The sequence below is a fragment of the Musca domestica genome, unplaced genomic scaffold (genome assembly GCF_030504385.1).
Source record: "Musca domestica strain aabys unplaced genomic scaffold, Musca_domestica.polishedcontigs.V.1.1 19, whole genome shotgun sequence".
NCBI classification, from domain to species: domain Eukaryota; kingdom Metazoa; phylum Arthropoda; class Insecta; order Diptera; family Muscidae; genus Musca; species Musca domestica.
In genome coordinates this window covers 6,396,567-6,409,553 of record NW_026712245.1, presented here as the reverse complement: position 1 = coordinate 6,409,553, position 12,987 = coordinate 6,396,567, and the positions used below count along the sequence as shown (strand labels likewise).

Below are 12,987 nucleotides of genomic sequence, written 5' to 3'. Positions count from 1 at the left end.
GGGAGAGGGGGAAGCTTGCTCCCTCTATTTTGGTTACTTTTCGATGTAAACTTGTTCTGTTGGATTTGTCCGTAATTATTTTTATACTCTCCACCATAGTATGGAGGGTCACTCCGTTTGTAAAACCTCGAATCTTAGAACTGTCACATATTTAGATTTTCCAAATAAATTCACCTTATGGTGGTGAATCAATCAGGCTTTACTAATTTAATATCTGTTTTACATATGTTGGCTTTCAGCCAATGAGATCCCCAATAAAACCGTATCGCCAATTGAAACTTAGGAGAATTTGGGAAGATTTTTTTACTTCGAGATTTCGAATTCTTATGGACAATTATCTTTCTAAGAAATATACACGGGTTCATTTTTAAAACAACATCATTTTATAATGCAGGCTGATATTCAGTAATGTGAAAATAACTCTAATCAATTTGAACGTTTTTTGATCAACCGTTATTACACACAGTTTAGTTTACTTCTGAATCACTTGGCTGGAATTGTCGATAACATTTTTCGTTAGTGTTTGGCTGACGCAATTTTCTTTACTTTGTCGGGTGCATTACGTGTGGTATTCTATGAAATACAGCAGATTATTTAAAAAAAAACTATTTCCGAAACCGCTATCAACAAAGCCCAATTAATACCAAACTGCAATAAAATATATGTGAGAACTAATTCATTTTTTTAGAAATTGTGATCCATCTATGTGTTATCCTCATTGGTAGCAGCGTAACACCTTAAAATGTAGTACTTTTCGATAGACCCATTGTTTTCAGTTTTCCCCACATTAATACAAAATCATTTCAAAAGGGATTGTTGTCGTATCGTAGCATGTTATACGACGACAGGATATTAAAACAAGACATAACCTTAAAAAGCAATTAATATAATGCCTAAATTCTACAACCAAAAACAAAAAAAAAAAAAAAAGAACGAAACAAAATCATCATGCCGCATGTGGTTCCCTGGGAAATACCTATTGAACAAAAGAACATAAAATACATTTATAATCTAAAATGCTTATAAAATAAATAATAAACCAAATGAATAGAAGATACAACCAAACTGAAAACACCACCACTTATAACGTTTTTTGTAGATACTACCATTAACCAGAATTGAAAAAGAAAACTGAATCACTTCAATAAAAACAAATACCAACAAACCACATTTAATATACAATTAAATTAAATTTTTATATAAAAAGACAAACAAAATATATATAATATATTAAACTACAACAGCAGCAAAAAAAAAAAAAAAAACAAACAAACAAAAAAATAGTTGAACAAATTCATAAAAGGAAATACTCTTAGGTTTAAATACTTAACAATACCGGCGGGTATTGTAAAAAATTTAATAAGAACTCAAGACAAATGAAATCTTTCAAGACGAGAATAATGAAAAATGATAACAAACATAATACTCATATTCATATGTAATCGTTCGTTGCATTGTGTAAAATTAAACAAAAAAAGTAAGAAACCCACACTCACCATCTATTTCTAACGATAAGTAGTTACAAAAAAAAAAAACAGCAACAACAAAACATAAAGGTAAAAACAAATAAAAGAGGAAGAAAAAATTTTCTAAAACCCAAAAAAATATCTTTAAAGCAAATATATATATAATAAAGACGATGAAGAATGAAACCCGATTATTGAAATAAATTTTTGAAACCCAAACTTTAATGTGTTTTTCTTGCAAAACTTGTTGCCCCCGGAACTTGAAGTGTCTTGTAAATCATTTATTATATAGCTTTTTGTTAACATTATTTTTTATTTCAAAACGATTTTCAGTTTTGTGCTGTGCAATAAGATAAATTTCTTGTTAGCAAAAATGTTACTTTTTTTTTTAAATCATAATAAAAAACAAAGCAATAACAAAATTTGTACACAATTTATATTGTGCAAATGTGGCCATTGCATTTTACTTAACCAAACCATGATTTTTTATTTAAAGAATTCCATTTGGCAATGTTCATTAAGATCGAATTCACACACTGATCTTTGTCACGATTCTGTCCATAATAATCAACAAATTCACCATCAGGGTTTACAAGGTACATAATAATCGTGTGATCCACAATGTAATCGTTGTCCTGATCTCTGGGACCAGCAGAAAAGTATACCCTAAAAGCTTTGCATACTTTACTGATCTGTTCAACAGTGCCAGTTAGGCCCAACAACTTGGGTGAAAACTCCTTTACATATTTGTCCACGACTTCTTTGGTGTCACGTTCCGGATCAACTGTTATAAATATGGGTTGGATTTCAGGATTTTGGGGAGATTTTTCTAGAATTTTGCAACAAAATTAATTCATGACTCATTATCAAAGAATGCTCTGTCTTACCAATTTCATCAACAACAGCCGACATCTTCTCCAATTCATCTGGGCAAATATCAGGACAGTGGGTAAAGCCGAAATAAATCAACAACCATTTACCCAGAAAATCTTCTGATTTACGTAGATTGCCTTTGGGATCAACGAGTTCCCAGCGACCACCAATGGCAGCCTTTCCCAACTGCCTTTTGCGTTCCTTTAAAATTGCCTCTTCTTTTTCATGTTTCACATATAACATAAAGGCAACACCAACAGCTCCTAGACCACCAATAGCGGCGGCACTTTTCCATGTTATGGGTCCCTTGCCTTTTACCGGGTCGCTAGCAACCAAACGACGTTGTTGCCTAACAATGTTTTGCTTGAGCAGGCCATTGGATAATTCACTTTGACTAAATGCTTGTCTCCTGCAGGCTGTAAAAAGTCGTTGCATTTGTCGAGACATGGCTGTGAATATTTACTGTGTATGTTTTATCTTATAAATAAGGAAATTTTACGTAAATGCCTTTGGAAACTGGATAACACCTGAAAACTACCAGCTGAGAAGTTCAAATGAACTGTTTTGTGAAGGGAATGATGGGGACTATATGCAGCACTTTCTTCGTTTAGTTATATTGTTTCAACTAGTTCCTTTAATTCACCTTATTTTTTTCTTTGATGCTAATGCTAAGTTCACATGACAGGCTCTCTATTCCTTGTTCGACCATTAATTAGAAATATCTACTTAAATCCCTACACAAAATTTGCTAAGCGAACAAAGGTTTTTGTTCTTTATTCCACTGAAATCACTCTCAGATGAAATGTGTGCCATCCCTAACAAATGAAAGCATTTATCGAAAAAAATTAATTATGACTTAAAAATTCAAAATAGAAAAATTTAATGAAATTTTGGGAGGACTGAAAATTATAAATGAAAACTACAATGTTGAATTGCGTATGTACATTCAAGCGAAAGTAAATTTAGATTTCTCTCCCATCCGTGGTATGCATTTTGTCCACGAATTGAAATTTCCACAGGAAACTAAAAAAAAGAGGTAAGTACATAAGAAGCTTGAAGTCATGGCTAGGCATATTTTGTGACATTTTACAAAGGGATTACAGAGCCGCACTAAAATCCAGCCGTTGTTTTCCATTATAGTTTGACATTAATATGCCTAGCCATGACTTCAAGCTTCTTATGAACTTAGCCCTTAATATTTTCAAAATGTTTGTATCGGCAGAAAAAATGTTTGACAAATGTCTCTCCAGCAGAATTTAAAAATAGAAAAATATGTTCAAAGTGTCAACTTTTACACAAAATGTTGAAACATGAATGAAAATTGTAAAATTAATAATTTCTTCTATTCATATTAGTGATAATTTCATGTATATTCGTAAAAATTCCCATTAAAATCAACAAACAAAATTTTTGAAGAAAGAATTATTTTACTATGAATTACGAATCGTGCCGTATGAACGGGTTAATTCGTGTACCTACTTCTGAGAGCGAACAACATGATTCAAATTGCAATGAGAACATAGCATTAGCTTGTAGTACCTTGTTAAAATTAACTTACAAACTTTGCAAATATAAATATTTATAATATTTATTTAGTAAAAATTGAAAATGAACACAAAAATATTGTATTTTACAAGGTATTTTATTTATGAAACGAATACACACATTTTTTTATATCACAATGATAAACAGTGAATTGTATTCAGTTGATTTCTATGAATAAACTTGTAAATTATTGTAGCATGGGAGTATTTCCCCATATCGCCCTTAAATGTAGACGTAAACAGTTCATGTCATTTTAGCGACAGAACGCTTTTCGCTTAATTTGCACTGTGACACGAACGCTCTTTTGACGTCTCTCATTTTAGTGCATGGAATTTGCAAAATATTTTTAGTGGAATAAACGGGATATATAATAGTTAAAGATGGTAAATAGCATGACCAATTATTACCATACATTTCTTTAAAAAGTGAACTGTTCCACGACGATCGAAAATATGCAGTTTCCGCTATTAAAGTGACATTCCAAATGTTTGGGAAATTTGTGTACAACATAACCTAGAAACTAGGCGTTAAAGATTTGTTATTAACCCAACGAAAAGTTGTGTGCAATTTCAGAAACTAACATGTGTCAATTATTCTTTTACAGAGACCTTTAATGCTCCAGGGCCATGAGCGTTCCATTACGCAAATCAAATACAACCGTGAAGGAGATTTATTGTTCTCTTGTTCCAAAGATCAAAAGCCCAATGTTTGGTACTCAAACAACGGCGAACGTCTAGGAACCTATGATGGCCATCAAGGTGCCATTTGGTGCCTTGATGTTGACTGGACAACTTCTAAACTCATTACTGGCTCTGGTGATATGACAACTAAAATTTGGGACGTTGAGCATGGTCTGGTGATTGCTTCGATACCGGCCAAGTCATCTGTGCGTACTTGCAACTTTTCCTACTCGGGCAATCAGGCTGCATATACCACAGACAAGGCTATGGGTCAAAACTCTGAACTTTTTATTATTGATGTTCGTACAGCTGATTCCAGTTTGGCTGAACAAAATCCTATTTTGCGCATACCCATGTTGCAGTCAAAGATTACCTCAATGTTGTGGGGATCCTTGGATGAAACAATCATTACCGGTACGTATAATTTGAAATGACACAATCTGCATAATTCTAATTAAAAATTATATTTTTTTTATTACAGGTCACGACAATGGTCAAATTTCGATTTGGGATATTAGAAAAGGACGTGAAGTCAATTCGGTCAATGACCACACAGGCAGTATCAACGACATGCAAATGTACAAGGATGGTACCATGTTTGTGACAGCTTCCAAGGATACAACCGCCAAATTATTCGACTCGGAATCTTTGATGTGTTTGAAGACCTACAAGACTGAGAGACCCGTCAACTCTGCTTCTATCAGTCCCATTATGGATCACGTTGTTTTGGGTGGTGGTCAAGATGCCATGGAAGTAACAACAACATCAACAAAAGCTGGCAAATTCGATTCCCGTTTCTTCCATTTAATCTACGAAGAAGAATTCGCCCGTCTTAAGGGTCATTTTGGTCCCATCAACAGTTTGGCCTTCCATCCTGATGGTAGAAGTTATGCTTCCGGCGGTGAAGATGGTTTTGTGCGTGTTAATACATTCGATAGTACCTACTACGAACCACTATTTTAGAAACAAATATTTTCTACGTGTATTTTTTTAATTTCCATAATCAGTCGTTCAAACCACCCAACTAAAAAAAAACAAAAACTAAAGAATAATTTATATATTCCTTCTATAAATAAATGAGAGTAGCCTGCCTACAATTGGAAGATTTGTTTGTGTTTAATGTGTCAAACATGTATGAAAATAAAATTAATAAACAAATCTATTCAAGGACACGGAGAAAGGCCAAACCAAGAAATCTGGATGTTTTTTTCGTGAGTAATGGGAAGGTTACTGTAAAACATATTGGAAAAAGTAAGAAAATTGCACTATCGCAGCCTCAAAACTCTTATAGTCATGGGAACTGCGATCTGTAGTGAGATCAGCATTTATTTATTTTACGGAAAAACAAATACGTTGCAAATCCCACATATATGGGAATGTCTATATAAAATGTCCAATATTTTATAATACTAGACACAGTTCCAAGGCCTTTAATAACATTTTATTCAACATTTAATCAATTGTTTGAGGTATATGGATAATATATAAGAGGTAACTACATAATATACTGAAATTGAAACATAAATACATTGAACGATAATTTTAAAAGAAAGAATTTTTCTTTTTCTTAATCATAACTGGTTGTCCAGACATTGCAGCCAATTGGGCTGGTGTGGGTGCACAGCCTGGTGGTGGTGGGGGAACTGTTATGGCTCCATTTGCAGTTGTTCTTAATTCAGCACGCTTGTGAAATTCTAAAACGTTATGACTTGGGGACATGTGGCTCACATTTGCAGTGGCTCCTGTGTTATAATAATTTTGATGTTGTTGAATATGAGCTGGATACGGATTAACGTAGCCATATGAAGAACTTGGCCCAGCAGAGGGTGCATACGTCATGGTTTGTTGAGTTGGAAATTGATAGGGTTGTTGAGTTGGTTGTTGATAACATTGGGATTGGACATACGTTGATGGTGCTGTCGACATTCTGAGTGCCTCTTCATATGAGGGGGGAGGTGGGCCTCTCTGGAAAGAAATAACACAAGTGTAAGTAGAACAAAATGTAAAAAAAGAAACAACGCACTTACTTGGAAATTGTCATTGACAAACCCAGTCTCGGTTGGTCCTGTTGGATATATGTTTCCTGATTTTCCTAAAGTTGAAAACTCTATTATTATTTTTTTAATAAATTTTAGAAAGAAAAGCTTACCGTCTGATTTCGACATTTCGTCGCTCTGAATTGAAAATACTGAGTGCCTTGCTTTCTTTTGTTGACAATAAAGAGAAACACAAGGCGACTATGAATGGAAAGTGATGTCATTGCCCACTTTATATATTTATATCGAAAAATCACGAACATTTATAACAACAAATCTTACTTTAAAAATGTTAAGTGTTTATTCATATTTTTCCTAGTTATTAATATTATTATTTATTTAATTCTGAAAAAGTTATAGCGTATAAAAATACAGAGTAGCTATTTTGTTATTTTAAGTCTCCTTAATTCTCTCATTGATGATTAATACAATCAACAACAAAAATAGTCATCTGCTCTGCGATTTTGAGGGCTAATGTGGAATTTCATGCTAAGGATTCCATAGAAATGGAGAAAAATCTGAATTCAGTTCTTATCAGGGAATTGATTTTTCAATAACAATCATCTGATATTTTTTCTAAAAAAATCAAAAGAAAGCGGTTACTTCTATTAAAACTTCCATGAATTAATAAATTTTTCTCATTGAGTGAAATTCTCTTAGAAAAAATCATAGAATGGAGAATTGCAAAAATTGTATTTCTGTACATGGACCACTCTATTTCTCTTAACTTTAGTTGTTCAAAAAGTAGTATTTATCTGCGATAAAAATCCAAACCTACATAAAAACGCTTAAAACAAAGCAATTAAATTTAAAATTTTTATTTCCTAGGAGTACAATTTAAACAATTTTATAGCCATACATTTGGTGTAAACATAAAATATTTATATATCTACGCTGCTTCAATTTCTTCCAGAAATTTGCGACATTTCTTTTTCAATACTTTTACAGCTTCAACGAATATGACATCGGGTTTGAGTGCACCAACCGATTCGACATTAAAAATATAATGATCACGCACCCTTGACATTTCAACCGAATCGGCCAATTGTGGATAACGGTAGACATTACGGCTGCACGTATCATAACGGGCATCTTTAACATAGGCCACATCGTTCTCATCTATGCCAATGACTCCAGGTGAAAAACATTTTTGCAGGAGTTGGGCATCTTTGCCCTTGACTTCACGTGTCAATCTTATCTCGGGCAACAGTCTATAAAATGCCGTTGCCACTGGAGAAAATTTGGCATGATCTTTGCCAATACCTTTAACGGCAACCATTTTCAAATCAAACTCATGGCCGGGACGCATTTGTGATATTAGAATATCATCATGTATGCAACCAACATCGGACTCGGAGTACAACTGGGCCTGTTTGCCGCGTGGCAACCATTTAATTTGTCCCGAATGTACTTTATGATTTTTATAGATTGTATCGAAATTTGAAGAATCTTTAACATCTTTGCGTCGCGTACATTTCACCTTTAATTCAAACTCCAGTGTGTCATGCTCGGTGCCCTGTTCATTTTCTTCGCTACGATATTCAAACAAACGAGGATCTGCCTTCAATGGTATCAGGCCAAGACGATGGGCCAACACTTCATCTTGTATAATAGATGTGTTGTTGTAAATATAGATTTTCTCAAAGGCCATGCTAGGAACTTCACTAAGCATTAATCGGCGAAAAGCATTGGCAAAAGCTGGATGCACGCCAATTAAGTCAAACTCTAGTTCATCACCTTCATATCTAGAAAGTAAGGAGTATTTATATGTTTCCAATGCTTCAAGAATCTACAGTATTTCCCTGCCCACCTGACAATCACAATTCTCATTTTTGCCTTGTATGTTTCAATATCAATTGGCTCATCTGCCAGGCCATAATCGTGAGGATCCTGTTTGAGTTTATACTCGTCCATATACAATCGGGGTTTTTCTTCCAATGCCGGCATTTTTATTTTCGTCCTTTTATTCAAACTAACAAAAATTCTATGTTTAAAATGCTACAGCTACACGTGCTAAAAATGTAAACATTAAAATTAGGGATAGGTAAGTCGACTTACGATTAATGGCATAATCGACTTAGAGTACTGAAACTCGACTATTGACTTGGGTAAAAGACGAGTACTCGACTATAACAACGTGATTGAAATTGCAATGAGAACATAGCATAAGTCGAAAAAACGACTATGAATAGTCGAGTACTCGGCTCAAATACTCAAAGTCGATTATTCAATTAATCGGAAGTCGATTTACCTATCCCTAATAGCGGGACTTTTACATTCGCAATTTTAACATGAGAGAAAAATAAGAAAATTGTTATCCTTGTAAATAGCTTTATTTTCAATGCAAAATGGCAAAACGTTTCCAGCCCATGAAGGAATTTGGCCGCAATATGAAAAAGCCAAAACTGGATATTAGCATAAATCGCGGTTCAACACATAATGCGGCTTCTACGTCGAAGACAAGCTCCTCCAACAATGATCAAAATAATTTTTGGGACGACGACGATGATGATGTGATACTCCTTGCCACCCAGGTGGCTGAGGCAGCAGCTGTGGCCAAATCATGCTCGAATAACAATGCTCTCATATCTGAAACGGAAATAACATTCACCGAGTTTGCGAGCGCTGCCACAACAAGTACACAAATGCCGGCAGCAACATACGATATACCAGGACCGGATATACTGTCGCAAATGTTTGATGATGAGGACGATGATCTAATGGCAGTGGTAGAGAAGCAAGATCCGGCACCTTTTAAAAAGCCTCTGACTCCTCCACCGCCTTCAAAGTCCGCTGCTTCCTCGTCTGCATTAACGAAATCTAGGCAATCAGAAAAGCAACCATCGCAAAAGCCAACAAACGAGTCAGAGGATATATTCGAAATTAGACTAACCCAAGGCAACAGTCTGCAGGACACTAGTTGCGCATCCGTCCAAAGTTCAGCTCGCAGACAACTGGCCTCAGAGAGGCAAATAAAGTTCCTAATGGAAAAAGTTGATGCTTTAAAGAAAGAAAACGTTAAAATCAGTAACGAACTCTCGGAATCTAAATCCAAAATAGAGTCCAAGGAAGGTGAAGTGTCATTGCTGCGCGATGAACTACGACACCTAAAACAGCAGGCCAACAATTTAAAAATGGAAAAGATTTTCAGTACCGAGGCTGTGAAGGGAGAGTGCCAACTGAAAATTGCCGAACTGGCCAAAAAGGTAGAGGCGCAACAGGCCGAGATAAGACTGAAGGAGGCCCAAACATCACGTATGAAAATGAAACAGGCCGATGAGACACAAAAACTGCAGCAGAGTATGGTTTTGGTGAATAGAACCGAGGTTGCTTCCGGCAGCAAACAAGACAAGAAATTAAAAAAATGTCTCATGAAAATGCAATCATTGGATCTGAATATAACGCCCGATACAAATGACGAAAATATTGAATTGTATCCTCCGGTGTTTGACTCCTCCTTGGATAAGGGAGGAACTGTTAAACGCAAGACTTTGTTCGAACGAGAATTGGAAAATATTCAGACTCTTTTGGCCCAACTGCAGCTAATGGCTGTTCACGAGGTTCCCAATGACTTTATTGACAGATGTATAGAATCTGTGTGCAAGGTCTTCCCAGAATTCTGGTCATACACACAAACTTTGTATTTTTTGAAATACTGCGAGGTACATCCTTACCACAATTACTCGTTAAGTGATTCGAAGATATATTCAAAGCGATTGCTGCAACAACCCAGTGAAATATATGAACGTGAGAGATGTCTTTGCTTTCGAAGATATATTGCCATATTGGCCATAATGTGTCAACGTGAGGCCTCCCTGGCCCTGGCATTGCTGCGTTATAAACATGGCGAATATTATCTGTTACAAATTGCAACGGATTCCATTGTGACATTGGGTTTCGCCTGTGGCATTTGTGAGCATTTTGGAGTATTGGAAGCCTTTTCGGTTTGGCTTAAAAGTATGTTGCATCACATGTCGCAGGATGTGGAAAACTCTTGTGTGGAAATGCTAGTGGATCTCATGAAGCATATAGTCTTTACCAGACCATGCGCCTGGATATTTCGCGAAATATCCATATGCTTGTTTGAAAGTTGTAAATTGCCACAAATTCTCGATATGCTGTGCGTTAATAGTCCGGAAAGAACTTTTGTGGCAGATCGTGTCAAATCCACATATCGCTTTTCCAACGATTCGTGTTTCATGCAGGTAATGAAAAGATATATTTTTGATTTCAAATAAGAATTAAATTTCAACTATTTTCAGGTTTATTGTGGTCTTCTGGAAATTGCCTTTCCCCTAAGTGCCGGCCTGCATTTGGAACACTTTAGGCTGTTGGTTGATATCTGCTGGAATCATATACGTTTTGCCTATCATTGTTTTATACAACCGCCCAAGTTTATACACAAAATGTTACCAATTTATGACGATGAAGATGACGACGAAATGGATTGCCAATCGGCTGGTGATGAAACGACCTCAAGTCGAACGTATGCTGGTGCATTTGAGACAACTGAACAAAATTCTACAACTAGATCGGTAACTAGCACTTCTTCGACTGTAAAAGCAACAACATCGGTGGCCGTCGATAGTACAAACATCAATAACATAATATCCACAACCCAATGTGAATGTTATATAAAATTGTGCCTCAGCGTGGTAACGTTGGTCTTTCAACTGATGCGACAATGGATTTTTCACAAAATGGAATATTGTAAGTAGAGGTTTTTTTAAAATTTGAAAAATCAAAAATTTCATATGCAACGAAAAGTGTGCCAAAGCTTTGTTGTATTTCGATAAAACTCAGATCAAGATTGAAGTTGCCTACGGTAGGTTTTGACACTGCAATGAAGGCCGGTTTGGATTCTACTATAAGCCTCGAAAATATATCAGAACTGGAACTTGTTTCCTCGCCATCTTCTCTTCAGAAAATGGCTTATGGGACCATCTTCTCTACAGTGGATGACATCTGGGACCATCTACTCCACAGTAGATGGCATCTGGCGCCATCTACACCACAGTAGATGGCATCTGGCGCCATCTATTCCACAGTTGATGACATCTGGGGCCATCTACTCCACAGTAGATGGAATCTGAGGCCATCTACTCCACAGTAGATGGCATCTGAGGCCATCTATTCCACAGTAGATGGCATCTGAGGCCATCTACTCCAATGTAGATGTAGATCTACTCCACAATACATGGCATCTGAGGCCATCTACTCCACAATACATGGCATCTGAGGCCATCTACCCCACAGTAGATAGCATCTGAGGCCATCTTCTCTTCAGCAGATGACATCTGCGACCACCCACTCCTTAGTAGATGGCATCGGGGCTCATGTACTCCACAGTAGATGACATCTGGGATCATCTACTCCACAGTAGATGATAACTGGACCCATCTACTCTATAGCTGAAAGCATCTGTGCCCATTTATGATGCAATAGGTGACATCTGAGACGGTCTAGTCTACAGTATATCTGCTTTGGGTCCATCTGCTTTGCAGTAGAACAACTTATTTTGATAACCAAGAGCAATTCATAAAACGAAGAGCGAACAAAAATAGAAGAAGACATGAAGATTGTTAAGAATGATAAACCTGGCATAACTCTTAAATTGATTTATTTTCTATCAACTAACCTCCCTCCCTATTGTTACAGGTACTGACGAAGTAACTGAAATTTCCCGCTTGTCTGTGCAGCTTTTACACATGGTATTCTGTGACTACTATTTGACATGTTTATTTCGTGACTCGGAGGCAACAACGAAATACTATCTCAGTTTGATTTTAAAATGGTGGTCGGAATATGCCAAAAAATTGAATTTTAATGAAATTGATTGTAAGTTACCAAACTACATGGATTATATAAAACTAGCTCAAAACCTCTTTCTTTCAGTAAAATTTTTACAAAAAATACAAAATTCCCATGTTATACCCAAAGACATTGCGGATGAGACAAACCTACACACAGTGGTTGCCGACTTAAACGAATGGCAAAGCCTAACCAAAGATAATGGCCAAGACATACTTTTAAATAGTTTAGATGAAGCAGCCAAAATTGCAAATCGTTTGGGACTAATTGAAACAGCATCGGATGAGGAGAAGTTCTTTGAAGTTTTCAAGGGATATGCATTTAATTTCCAGTGACACACACAAACACACAAAACCCATTAGTATTGTTATTTGTTAAAAACAGAAATTATAAATTGTTATGAGAACAAATTATGTAAATACATTTCATTTTAGGAATTATAGTACAACTTAGTTGTAAATTTAGATTACTTTCTTATACAAAAAAAAAGGAAAAAAAAAGATAGTTAATAAAAAAACACAATTGGATTATTGAATATTGTTTATTTCGATGATTATGTTGTTGTAAAGTTGACAA

At 35.7% G+C, this 12,987-nt stretch overlaps 5 protein-coding genes across 5 annotated transcripts; 2 read left to right on the top strand and 3 right to left on the bottom strand.

Annotated features, from left to right (window-relative positions):
- Window positions 1–1,880: 1,880 nt before the first annotated feature.
- On the bottom strand, window positions 1,881–2,908 carry LOC101899528 (protein SCO1 homolog, mitochondrial). Its single transcript, XM_005181634.4, has 2 exons — window positions 2,354–2,908; window positions 1,881–2,295 (listed from the first exon to the last, which is right to left on the bottom strand). Exons 1-2 carry the CDS (start codon window positions 2,784–2,786, stop codon window positions 1,934–1,936), a joined length of 795 nt encoding a protein of 264 aa, XP_005181691.2. The 5' UTR covers window positions 2,787–2,908; the 3' UTR covers window positions 1,881–1,933.
- A 1,205-nt stretch (window positions 2,909–4,113) lies between these two features.
- Window positions 4,114–5,759, top strand: LOC101899683 (eukaryotic translation initiation factor 3 subunit I). Its single transcript, XM_005181635.4, has 3 exons — window positions 4,114–4,267; window positions 4,489–4,978; window positions 5,046–5,759. The coding sequence occupies exons 1-3, from the start codon at window positions 4,265–4,267 to the stop codon at window positions 5,525–5,527; spliced, it is 975 nt and encodes a 324-aa protein (XP_005181692.1). The 5' UTR covers window positions 4,114–4,264; the 3' UTR covers window positions 5,528–5,759.
- A 224-nt stretch (window positions 5,760–5,983) lies between these two features.
- Window positions 5,984–6,805, bottom strand: LOC101901080 (DAZ-associated protein 2). The gene is made up of 3 exons (XM_005181643.4): window positions 6,714–6,805; window positions 6,592–6,656; window positions 5,984–6,529 (listed from the first exon to the last, which is right to left on the bottom strand). Exons 1-3 carry the CDS (start codon window positions 6,727–6,729, stop codon window positions 6,107–6,109), a joined length of 504 nt encoding a protein of 167 aa, XP_005181700.3. The 5' UTR covers window positions 6,730–6,805; the 3' UTR covers window positions 5,984–6,106.
- Window positions 6,806–7,402: 597 nt separating this feature from the next.
- LOC101899857 (DNA-directed RNA polymerases I and III subunit RPAC1) lies at window positions 7,403–8,650 on the bottom strand. Its single transcript, XM_005181636.4, has 2 exons — window positions 8,411–8,650; window positions 7,403–8,345 (listed from the first exon to the last, which is right to left on the bottom strand). Exons 1-2 carry the CDS (start codon window positions 8,545–8,547, stop codon window positions 7,490–7,492), a joined length of 993 nt encoding a protein of 330 aa, XP_005181693.1. The 5' UTR covers window positions 8,548–8,650; the 3' UTR covers window positions 7,403–7,489.
- A 188-nt stretch (window positions 8,651–8,838) lies between these two features.
- LOC101900026 (ATR-interacting protein mus304) lies at window positions 8,839–12,946 on the top strand. Its single transcript, XM_005181637.4, has 4 exons — window positions 8,839–10,805; window positions 10,863–11,310; window positions 12,259–12,438; window positions 12,496–12,946. Exons 1-4 carry the CDS (start codon window positions 8,949–8,951, stop codon window positions 12,744–12,746), a joined length of 2,736 nt encoding a protein of 911 aa, XP_005181694.3. The 5' UTR covers window positions 8,839–8,948; the 3' UTR covers window positions 12,747–12,946.
- Window positions 12,947–12,987: the final 41 nt, after the last annotated feature.

Bases quoted from the DNA above. Each gene is read 5' to 3' on its own strand.
- LOC101899528 (XM_005181634.4), bottom strand. From the start codon at position 2,786: ATGTCTCGACAAATGCAACGACTTTTTACAGCCTGCAGGAGACAAGCA. The intron at 2,296-2,353 runs GTAAGACAGAGC...GCAAAATTCTAG, and splicing joins GGCTGTTGTTGATGAAATTG to AAAAATCTCCCCAAAATCCT.
- LOC101899683 (XM_005181635.4), top strand. The intron at 4,979-5,045 runs GTACGTATAATT...TTTTTATTACAG, and splicing joins GGATGAAACAATCATTACCG to GTCACGACAATGGTCAAATT.
- LOC101901080 (XM_005181643.4), bottom strand. The intron at 6,530-6,591 runs GTAAGTGCGTTG...ATTTCTTTCCAG, and splicing joins TTGTCAATGACAATTTCCAA to AGAGGCCCACCTCCCCCCTC.
- LOC101899857 (XM_005181636.4), bottom strand. From the start codon at position 8,547: ATGCCGGCATTGGAAGAAAAACCCCGATTGTATATGGACGAGTATAAA. The intron at 8,346-8,410 runs GTGGGCAGGGAA...CTTACTTTCTAG, and splicing joins ATGAGAATTGTGATTGTCAG to ATATGAAGGTGATGAACTAG.
- LOC101900026 (XM_005181637.4), top strand. From the start codon at position 8,949: ATGGCAAAACGTTTCCAGCCCATGAAGGAATTTGGCCGCAATATGAAA. The intron at 10,806-10,862 runs GTAATGAAAAGA...AACTATTTTCAG, and splicing joins ACGATTCGTGTTTCATGCAG to GTTTATTGTGGTCTTCTGGA. The intron at 11,311-12,258 runs GTAAGTAGAGGT...CTATTGTTACAG, and splicing joins TTTTCACAAAATGGAATATT to GTACTGACGAAGTAACTGAA.